Genomic DNA, 11,044 nt, shown 5'->3' with positions numbered 1-11,044 from the left:
GCGCCCCCGCGGGCCGGGCCGCCTCCTCCGCGCCGCCCGCCGCCCCAACGACCGCGGGCCCGGACGACGCCCGGACGGCGCGGCGGCGGCGGCGGCGGCGGAGGAGGAGGAGGAGGAGGAGCGCGTCCCGGGGCGCCGCTCCGCCATGGCCGGGCGCCGCCGCCGGACGGGGCCGGAGGGGGACGTCGGCCGCCGCGCCTGCGCCGCCGCCCCGCGCCGATTGGCCGGGCGGCCTCGACGTCATCGGGAGGCGCCGCCACGGCCGCCGCGCCTGCGCCGCCGCCCCGCGCCGATTGGCCGGGCGGCCGCGACGTCATCGGCGGGCGCCGCGAGGGAGCCGCGCCCGCTCAGGTAAGGCCGCCCGGCGCTCCTCCCTCCCTTCCTTCCTTCCTTCCTTCCTTCCTTCATTCGGGCGGATTGAGCGCTTAGGATGTGCGGAGCGCTGCACTGAGCGCTTGGAGTGGACCAAGCCACGGCACGGAGCGACCGGGGGCGGGGGGGACGGGACGACGGAAACGAGGCAGCTTCATGGCGATCATTCATTCATTCGTTCGATCGTCATTCATTCATTCATTCCCGCATTCATTCATTCATTCATTCAATCGGTCGTCCCCTGGGAGGGTTCCCTGCGTGCAGAGCACTGGGCCGAGCGCTCGGAGAGCACGTTTCTTTCATTCCTTCGATACTGTTTACTGAGCGCTTACTGGGTGCAGAGCACTGGACCGAGAGCTCGGAAAGAACATTTCATTCATTCATTCCTTCGATACTATTTATTGAGCGCTTTGCAAGGTGCAGAGCACCGGACGGAGCGCTCGGAGAGCACATTTCATTCATTCGATACTATTTATTGAGCGCTTACTAGGTGCAGAGCACCGGACTGAACGCCTGGAGAGCACGTTTCATTCATTCATTCGATAGTATTTGTGGAGCGCTTACTAGGTGCAGAGCACCGGACTGAGAGCTTGGAATGGACAATTCATTCGATAGTATTTATTGAGCGCTTTACTAGGCGCGGAGCACCGGACGGAGCGCTCGGAGAGCACGTTTCATTCATTCATCCGATAGTATTTGTTGAGCGCCTACTGGGCGCGGAGCACCGGACCGAGCGCTCGGAGAGCACGTTTCATTCATTCATCCGATAGTATTTACGGAGCGCTTACTAGGCGCAGGGCACCGGACCGAGCGCCTGGGACGGAACAATGCGGCCTTCGTTCACCGCATCCATCGAGCGCTTATTGGGGGCGGGGCGCTGGACCGAGCGCTCGGAGAGCACGTTTCCCTCATCCGATAGTATTCACTGAGCGCTTACTGGGTGCAGAGCACCGGCCTAAGCGCTTAGTACGATTCGGTCTTCACCCGGCCGTGTCGACCGGGTGCTTCCTGGGCGCGGAGCACTGGACCGAGCGCTCGTTCGGGACAGTTCGGCCTTGGTTCATTGTATCGGTCGAGCGCTTACCGGGTGCGGAGCGCTGGACCGAGCGCTCGGAAAGCGCCGTTCAGCTTCGTTCCCTCCATCGGACTGATCGGGCGCCCACCGGGCGCGGAGCGCTGGGCTAACGGCGATGATGTCGGCATCTGTTCAGCGCTTACTACGTGCCGGGCGCCGCTCTAAGCGCCGGGGTAGGCACGGGGGAATCGGGCCGGCCCACGTGGGGCCCGCGGTCTTCGTCCCCGTTTTACAGATGAGGGAACGGAGGCCCAGGGAAGCGAAGCCCCCCGCCCACGGTCCCACGGCCGCCAGGTGGCAGGGCGGGGGTTCGAACCCATGACCCCGGACTCCAGAGCCTGTGCTCTTTCCGCGGAGCCACGCTGCTTCCCTACTGAGCGCTCACTGGGCGCAGAGCACTGGACCGAGCGCTTGGGACGGTACAGTTGGTATTTGTTAAGCGCTTACTAGGCGCGGAGCACCGTTCTAAGCGCCGGGCGAGACGCGGGGGACTCGGGGTGTCCCGCGGGAGGCTCCCGCTCTTCATCCCCATTTTGCAGATGAGGGGACGGAGGCGCGGAGAAGGGAAGCGACTCGCCCGCGGTCACGCGGCCGGCGGGGGTGGGATTCGAACCCTCGACTTCCGACTCCCAAGCCCGGGCTCTTTCCCCCGAGCCACGCCGCTTCTCGTAACACTGCGTCCGTTTCCATTTGCGGTGGTAAAGGGATGACTGCTTTTTCCGGTATTGATCAAGCGCCGCTGCGTGCCAGGCCCCGTACCGAGCGCTGGGGGAGGCACAGGTGGACCGGGTCGGAATCGGCGCTCGCCCGGCAGGGGGCTCACGGTCCAGATCCCCGTTTTCCAGATGAGGGAACCGAGGCCCGGAGCGGTTCGGCGACTTGCCCGAGGCCACGCGGCAAGCGAGCGGTGTGGCGTGGCTCAGGGGAAGGGGCCCGGGCTTGGGAGTCGGAGGTCGTGGGTTCTAATCCCGGCTCCGCCCCCCCCGGTCGGCTGTGTGACGGTGGGCGAGTCACTTCACTTCTCCGGGCCTCGGTGACCTCCTCCGGAAAATGGGGATTCGGCCCGCGGGCCCCACGTGGGACCACCCGATCACCTTGCCTCCTCCGCAGCGCTTAGGGCAGGGCTCTGCGCGTAGGAAGCGCTTAAAGAAAATACCGTCGTTATTAAGCGTGGGACAAGAGAAACGGCGTGGCTCAGTGGGAAGAGCACGGGCTTCGGAGTCGGGGGTCGGGGGTTCGAATCCCGGCTCTGCCGCTTGTCGGCCGTGGGACTTGGGGCCGAGTCGCTTCACTTCTCGGTGCCTCGGTTCCCTCGTCTGTAAAACGGGGCCGAAGACCGCGAGCCCCGCGTGGGACGACCCGATTCCCGCGTGTCTCCCCCGGCGCTCGGCACGGTGCTCGGCACATAGTAAGCGCTTAGCGGATACCAACGTTATCCTTATTATTACTCTCATCTGGAAAATGGGGGTGAAGACCGGGAGCCCCGCGGGGGACCGCCGCGTTACCTCGTGGCCCGTCCCGTGTCCCCCCCCCCCCCCCGGCGCTTAGAACGGTGCTCGGCACACAGTGAGCGCTCAAATACCGTCGTTATTTTTATTCCCTGCTCGACAGATAGCATGATTATCCGTGTTAACGTCCGTCTCCCCCTCTAGACTTAAGCTCGCCGTGGGCGGGGAAAGCGTCCGCCCACTGCTGCGTCGTACTCTCCCGGGGGCTTACGGAGCGCTCCGCGCAGGGTCGGCGCTCAATAAATAGGATATCGCGAGCTCCGGGGTGGAGACGACCCACTGGAAGGCGTCCCAGCGGGGTCCGCGGGGTGGCCCGGTGGAGAGAGCCCGGGCCTGGGAGGCGGAGGACCTGGGTTCCGATCCCGGCTCTGCCGCCGGGTGACCTCGGGCGAGTCATTTCGCCTCTCGAGTCGGTCCCCGTCCCAGCTTACTCTCCTCAGAGAGAAAGCCGTTGGCGGGAGGGAGGATCGGGGCGGCCGCGCGATTTCAGGGAGGGGGAAAAAAAAAACGCCAAAGGGGAGCACTGATCTAAGAGGTGACGCTCGTGCTCGGCAACGATGATGATGACGTTTCACGATAATAGAAATAACGGTAGCGTCTCTTAACGGCGCTGCTCATTGCTAAGCGCTTCCTACTTGCCAAGCGCCGGACGGAGCCCGGGAGTGGATGTGGGATCGTAATAATGGTAACGATGGTGGCATTTGTCGGGCGCTTACTGGGTGCAGAGCGCCGTACTGAGCGCTCGGGATGTAAGCGCCGAACGACGGATATCAACGTTACCGTCGTCGTTATGTTAACGGCCGTCTCTCCCCCCCCCCCACCCCGGCCGTCAACTCGCGGTGGGCGGGGAAAGTGTCCGTTACCGTATCGTGCTCTCCCGAGCGCCTATGGAGCGCTCCGCGCGTTGTAAGCGCTCGACAGGTACGACGTCGTCGTCGTCACCGCGCTCTTCCCCCCCCCCCCGTCCCATCGATCGTGTTTATCGAGCGCTCGCCGTGTGCGGGGCGCTGTACCGAGCGCTTGGAAGGGTACAGCGAGGCGCCCACCCGGGCCCGGGGGTGTCTTTCGCCGTCCGTTTTACGTAGGGACGTGGGGAACCCGTTCATTCACTCGACGGGGTCGGCCGAGCGCTCCCGGCGCCGCGCCCGGCGCCCCGGGAGTCCAGTTGGACGGTAAACGCGATGGGTCGGCCGCTCGGACGTTGCCCGTCGTCGATCGGGGGCACTGACGTCGCGCTTCCCTCCGCAGAGTCCCCGGAGTCATGGCGGCCCGGTGGGACGGCGTCCACTCGTCTCCGGTCCTGTGCCTCGACGCCGGGCCGGAGGGGCTGGTGGCCTCGGGGGCCGAGGGCGGGCACCTGGCGGTGTGGGGCGGCGAGGGGGTCCCGCTGGGGCAGGTCCGCTTCCGGGACGCCGGGGACGTGTCCTGCGTCGTCTTCTCGCCCTCCCGCCCCGCCACGCTCTTCGCCTCTCACGGCCGGGCCGTCAGCGAGCTGGACGCCCGGGCCCTGGGGGACCCCGTCCGCCACTTCCGGGCCAACGCGGAGGAGATCAACTGCCTCTCGCTCAACGGGACGGAGGGCCTCCTGGCCTCGGCCGACGACTCCGGGGCCGTGGAGGTCGTGGACCTGGGCGACCCCCGGGCGTCCCGCCGCTCCCTGAGGGGCCACGCCAACATCTGCTCCGCCGTGGCCTTCCGCCCGCGGAGGCCCCGGAGCCTGCTCTCCTGCGGGCTGGACGCGCAGGTGAGTCGGGCCCTCCGGGTCTCCCGCCGCGCGACCGAGCAGACGGTCGGGGTCGCCGGGCGGGTCCCGGGTTCCGAGCGGTCGGGAGAGGGCGGCGCGACGACGAACGCGCTCCCTGCCCACGGCGAGCGTACGCCCTAATCGGGAAGCGCAGAGGGGGTGCTTCCTCCTCCGCTCCTAACGGCCCTGACCGTCCCTCGCCCGGGAAGGTGGAGTCGGGCGGGGGTCGGGCGGGCCGGGCCCCGACGCGTAAAGGCGGCCTCGGTCCCCGAAGGGAGGGGACGGGCGGGCCGCGGCGCGGCGGGGGACGACGCCGTCCTTCCGTGCGGCTTTCGTCCCTGAGGAGAGGAGACGGGCGGGCCCGCGGCACGAGAGAGGACACCGTCCGTCCCTGCGACTTTCAGCCCTGAGGAGAGGGGACAGGGAGGCCACGGCGCGACGGAGAGGAGGCCGCTGTCCCTCCGCACGGCTCTCGCCCCCGACCAGAGAGGACGGGCAGGCCGCGGCATGACGGATGGGAGGCCGCCGTCCGTCCGTCCGTCCGTCCCCCCGCCGCCTCGGTCCCCGATGACAGAAGACGGGCGGGCCGCGGCGGGACAGAAAGGAGGACGCCGTCCCTCCGCGCGGCCCCGGTCCCCGAGGAAAGACGACGGGCGGGCCGCGGCGCGACTGACGGGGGGACGGCGGCCCCCAGGCGGCCCCGGTCCCCGAGGAAAGAAGACGGGCGGGCCGCGGCCCGACGGAGGACGCCGTCCTCCCGTGCGGCCTCCGTCCCCGGGGAAAGAGGCCGGGCGGGCCGCGGCGCGACAGATCTCAGGGGACGCGGCCCCTCCGCACGGCCTCGGCCCCCGAGGAAAGGAGAGGGGCAGGCGGGGCGGGAATTCAAGAATCTGGAAGCCGGGCGAGATTCCGGAGCGAAAGGGAGGAGCGCGCGCCCTGGGTCGCCCCGGGACCGGGAGAGGCCGACGGTTCCCGAGGTCCCCGACTGACGACCGCCGTGAGCCCTCCTGGTCCCCTTCTGCGCCGGAAGCACCGTCGGGCGGTGCTCTCCGAGGCGCTCGGTACGGGGCTCCGCGCAGAATAGGCGCTCGGTCCGTCCCACTGATTGATGGACGGGGGTTGAGGGATAAGACACGGGTACTTGAGGGAGGGGGCGTCTTTCCCAGGCGGGGCGCTCCACCGAGTTGACCCGTGCCCGAGCCCGGACCGCTGGCCCCGAACGACCCCCTCCTAGCCAACGGACGGTGACGCCCCCCCCCCCCCCCCCCCCCGCGAAGCCTTCCTGAAGGGCCGCCTCCTCCGAGAGGCCTTCCCTGACCGAGCCCCGCTTCTCCTCACCTCCCCCTTCCGCGTCGCCCTGACTCCCTTTACTCGCCTTCCCCGCCTCCCAGCGCTGCCGGACGGATCTGTCGTTTTTATTTATATTAGCGTCCGCGTCCCCCCCCCCCCCCCCCCCAGGCTCTAAGCTCAGTGTGGGCGGGGAGGGTGTCTCTTTATTAATCATAATAATGTTGGTGTCTGGTAAGCGCTCACTACGCGCGGAGCACCGTTCTCCGCGCTGGGGGAGATACGGGGGAATCGGGTCGTCCCACGTGAGGCTCGCGGTCAGTCCCCATTTTACGGACGAGGGGACTGAGGCGCAGAGAAGTGAAGTGACTCGCCCGCAGCCCCACGCGGGACAACCCGATGACCCTGTATCGGCCCCAGCGCTCAGAACAGTTCTGGGCACGTAGCGAGCACTTAACCAATTCCAGAATTGTCGTCGTCGTCATAATCAGCAGTCAACCAGAAGGAGAAGAATCGTTGTCGTTATCGTTCCTTTAGCTGCGTCGGAATTCCAGGGTCACACCTACCTCCGCACGCCCCCCGGACTGTTTCGAGTTGCTTAATTGTCACCGTCCTCTTCCCCTCCATCGCTCTTGGTCTCAGCCGTTGGCTAAAAGATTTCACGCCCGCGGTCCGGGTAGCCCGCGTGGCTCGGTGGGAGGAGCCCGGGCTTTGGAGTCGGGGGTCGGGGGTTCGACTCCCGGCTCGGCCACTCGTCAGCCGTGTGACTTCGAGCGAGTCGCTTCACTTCTCCGTGCCTCGGTTCCCTCGTCTGTAAAACGGGGATGAAGACCGTGAGCCCCGCGCGGGACGACCTGATGACCCCGTGTCTGCCCCGGCGCTTAGAACGGTGCTCTGCACGCGGTAAGCGCTTAACAAATACCAACCTTGTTATCACCTGTGGTTCGGTGTCCCCGTGAAACTGCTTTTTGCTCGCCAGCTGGCATCTCTTCCCGGTACGGCTCGGCTTCTCGGTGACAGAACCACCCACGGGCCGACAGAGAGTGGAATCGCGTTCCTGGGAATGTCCCGATCGGCCCCGCTTCCTGAAAACGACCGCCGATCGATCCGTAGCGCTTACTGAGCGCCTGCCTTGTGCGGAGCGCCGTGCTGAGTGCTTGGGAGAGTACGGAGCGGCGGGGTTAGTGGACCCGTTCCCTGGCCGCGGGGAGCTTTCGGGGGATGGCGAGGAGCGGCGTGGCTCAGTGGCGAGAGCCCCGGGCTTGGGAGTCGGAGGTCGTGGGTTCGCGTCCCGGCTCCGCCGAGGGTCAGCTGGGTGACCCTAGGCGAGTCGCCTCACTTCTCTGGGCCTCGGTTACCTCATCCGTAAAATGGGGATTAACTGTGAGCAAGTCAGTTGATAATAACGGTAGTCACGTTGGCGTCTGCTAAGCGCCGACTGTGTGCGGAGCACCGTTTTAAGCGCCGGGGTAGAGACGGGGTCTTCGGGCCGTCCCACGTGAGGCGCGCGGTCTCAGTCCCCGTTCTCCGGACGAGGGAACCGAGGCCCGGAGAAGTGCAGTGACCGGCCCGCGGTCCCACAGCTGACAGGCGGCAGAGCCGGGAGCGGAACCCACCACCTCCGTCCGCCTCCCAAGCCCGGGTTCCTTCCGCCGAGCCACGAACCTCTCTGGGCCTCGGTGACCTCCTCTGTAAAACGGGGGTGGAGACCGGGAGCCCCCGCGGGGGACGACCTCGTTACCTCGTACCTACCCCAGCGCTTAGAACAGCGCTTGCCGTATAACGGGCGCTTAACAGATACCATCGTCACCGTACCTGTCATCCCGAACGCGGGTCGGGTCAGAAGCGGCCTCAGTTTCGTAGCCCCGGCTCACCGTGGCTCGGTGGAAAGGGCACGGGCTCCGGAGTCGGGGGGCTCGTGAGTTCGAATCCCAGCTCCGCCACTCGGCGGCCGTGTGACCGTGGGCGGGTCGCTTCGCTTCTCCGGGCCTCAGCTCCCTCATCCGGAAAATGGGGATGAAGACCGGGAGCCCCACGTGGGACGACCCGATTCCCCCGCGTCTCCCCCAGCGCTTAGAACGGCGCTGGGCGCGTGGTAAGCGCCGACCGGACACCGGCGTCATTATTGTTGTTAGTATCGCCTTGAAGTCCGACAGACGATGACCCCGCCCGCTTTCAAAGCCCCGCGAGAGGCCCGCCTCCTCCAGGAGGCCTTCCCTGACTCCGCCTCGGCCCCGCGGCGCCTGGGTCCGTACCTGTACCCGGTCGACTGCCGTCGGCGTCGGTCGCTCCCCGTGGACTGAAAGCTCTCGGTGGGCAGGGGAGCTTTCCGCCAACTCATTCGTTAATTTATACCGACGTCCGTCTCCCCCTCCCTTCGTCGCGTTGGTATTCGTCAAGCGCCTCCTACGTGCAGAGCAACCTTCCCAGCGCTGGTGGAGATGCGGGGTCGTCGGGTCGTCCCGCGTGAGGCTCGCGGTTCGTCCCCGTTTTCCGGCAGAGGTCACCGGGGCCCAGGGAAGTGAAGTGACTCGCCCACAGTCGCCCGGCTGATAAGCGGCAGAGCAGGGATTCGAACCCATGACCTCCGACTCCCAAGCCCGGGCTCTCTCCACCGAGCCGGTCACCTCACCCCCAGCCCCACGGTACCTCGGTACGGATAACAACTCCGTTACCTGTTAAGCGCTTACCGGGTGACGATAATGTTGGTGTTCGTTAAGCGCTTACTCTGCGCCGAGCACTGTTCCAGGCGCCGGGGGGGGGGGGGGGAGACGGGGGAATGAGGTGGCCCCACGTGGGGCTCCCGGGCTTCATCCCCATTTTACGGGTGAGGTCACCGAGGCCCAGAGAAGCGAGGCGACCCGCCCGCGGCCGCGCGGCCGACGAGCGGCGGAGCCGGGATTCGAACCCACGGCCTCCGACGCCCAAGCCCGGGCTCTTCCCGCCGGGCCACGCCGCTTACCGGGCGCCGGGCGCCGTACTGGTCGCCGGGATGGACACGAGCAAACCGCATCGGCTCATTACGGGCGGGGAACGTGTCTCCCGACCCCGCTGCACCGCGCCGTCCCGGAGACTGTCGGTTTGTCGGGGGCGGGGAACGTGTCCGTTTCCTGGCGTGCTCTCCCCGGCGCTCGGCGCAGCGCCCCGCGCCCGGTAAGCGCCCGACAGATACCGTCGACGGCGATAGCGGCGTGGCTCGGCGGAAAGAGCCCGGGCTTTGGGGGTCGGGGGCCACGGGTTCGAATCCCGGCTCCGGCGCTCGTCGGCCGTGTGACTGCGGGCGGGTCGCTTCGCTTCCCTGTGCCTCGGCTCCCTCATCTGGAAAGTGGGGATGGACCGTGAGCCTCACGAGGGACAGCCCGGTTACCCTGGCTCTCCCCCCAGCGCTTAGAACGGGGCTCGGCACAGAGTAAGCGCTTAACAAGTACCGGCGTTGTCATCGTCATCATAGGTCTGTCGTAGACTAGGTAGCCCGTGGAAGAAAGATCACCTCGACAGACGGGTCTCACGGAGTCGAGAGCGAGGCCGCGGACGCGTCTGTCCCCGAAGGCCCCGCTGTCCGGCCGCCGTCGTTCCGGTAGCGGATCCGAGGGGGTTCCCTTGGAAAAAATCGGGGAGGGGTTTTACCGACGCCTCCTCCCGCGCGGTAAATCCGACGCCGCGCCCTGGACTCCCGGGCCGCCGCCGGCCTTCCGCCCGCCGGGCCCCCGTCCCGTAGTCGAGACCGGTAGAGGAGCGCGGGCGCGACCCCGGGAGGGGACGACACGTGGGTGGGGAAGGGAAAGGGAGGAATCCGGCGGTAGCCCCGGGGCTCCTGGGGAGGCGGAGCGCCCGCGGGTCACCGGGCACGCGTCTCTCGGGTCCCGAAGATCGGCCCGCCCCTCTGACGCCGCGGCGCTCGCCTCTCTTCTCCGAAGGTGATGCTGTGGAGCGTCCGGAAGAGCCGCCCCCTCTGGACCGCCAGTTTACAGGAGGGCAAGGAGGGGAGCGAAGAGCCGTCCGCCGGCCGGCTGTTCAACCCTCCCCTGGCCCACTCGCTGAGCGTGGCGTCGTGCGGCGACCTCTTCGGCTGCGGGGCGGAAGACGGCACCGTCCGGCTCTTCCGGGTGACGGGCGTCGAGGCCGAAGGGCGGCTGGCGTTCCGGGCCCACGGCCTGGGCGTGTCCCAGGTCCGCTTCCTGCCCGGGACGCACCTGCTGCTGTCGGGAGGGAACGACGGGAAGGTGCGTCTGTGGGACGTCGGCCGAGCCGCGGTCGGAGCCGAGGGCCCCGGGGAGCCCGCGCGCCGGAGGGGATCCGGGGCGGCGGCCCGTCCCCAGCGACACGGCGGGGGCGGCCGGCCCGGGACGGGGGGCGCCGCGGAGGGCCCCGTCCCCCGGCTGACCGTCGACCACGGGGAGAAGGTCAACTGGATCGCGTACGCGGAGATCGGGGGGAGCGGGAGGGTCCTGGTTGCCGATCAGAGCCCGGTCATATCTGTGTATCCTCTCCGTGAACTCTAGACCCAATAAAGGAAGACGAGCCACCGGCGGAACCGTCGTGGATTTCTTTGGAATCGCGATCGTAATAATTACGGTATCTGTTGAGCTCTCGCTCTGCGCCAGGCCCCGTAGCGGGCGGCGGGGGCGGGGCGGGGGGGGCGGGGGGGGGGGACACGAGCGACTCGGAGTAGACTTAACCATAGTGATAATGCCGGTGTCCGTCAAGCACTGGCTGTGTGCCGCGCGCCGTGCTGAGCGCCGGGGTAGATACGGGGTCGTCGGGTGGTCCCGCGTGAGGCTCACGGTCTGCATCCCCCTTTTAATAATAACAATAATAATAATAATAACAACGTCGGTGTCTGCTGAGCGCTCACTGTGCGCAGGGCACCGTTCCGAGCCCTGGGGTAGACGATGATGGTGATGTTGGTATCCGTTAAGCGCTTACTATGTGCCGAGCGCTGTTCCGAGCGCCGGGGTGGATCCGGGGCCGTCGGGTCGTCCCGCGTGAGGCTCACGGTCTTCATCCCCGTTTTCCAGGTGAGGGAACTGAGGCCCGGAGAAGTGAAGTGACTGGCCC

General features: G+C 67.4%; 1 protein-coding gene across 3 annotated transcripts; it reads left to right on the top strand.

Annotated features, from left to right (window-relative positions):
• Positions 1 to 289: 289 nt before the first annotated feature.
• Positions 290 to 10,520, top strand: WDR53 (WD repeat domain 53). 3 transcript variants are annotated; one of them, XM_029058877.2, is made up of 4 exons: positions 317 to 351; positions 4,204 to 4,699; positions 9,438 to 9,563; positions 9,904 to 10,520. In XM_029058877.2, exons 2-4 carry the CDS (start codon positions 4,217 to 4,219, stop codon positions 10,486 to 10,488), a joined length of 1,194 nt encoding a protein of 397 aa, XP_028914710.1. In that variant the 5' UTR covers positions 317 to 351; positions 4,204 to 4,216; the 3' UTR covers positions 10,489 to 10,520. The 3 variants fall into 3 exon arrangements, with proteins under 3 accessions (XP_028914712.1, XP_028914710.1, XP_028914711.1); XM_029058878.2 differs by lacking the exon at positions 9,438 to 9,563; XM_029058879.2 differs by lacking the exons at positions 4,204 to 4,699; positions 9,438 to 9,563 and having other exon boundaries at positions 290 to 351.
• Positions 10,521 to 11,044: the final 524 nt, after the last annotated feature.

Source organism: Ornithorhynchus anatinus, chromosome 1 (assembly GCF_004115215.2).
Source record: "Ornithorhynchus anatinus isolate Pmale09 chromosome 1, mOrnAna1.pri.v4, whole genome shotgun sequence".
Taxonomy (NCBI): Eukaryota; Metazoa; Chordata; class Mammalia; order Monotremata; family Ornithorhynchidae; genus Ornithorhynchus; species Ornithorhynchus anatinus.
The sequence above is the reverse complement of the archived record's forward strand: the minus strand, read 5'-3'. Positions and strand labels throughout refer to the sequence as shown.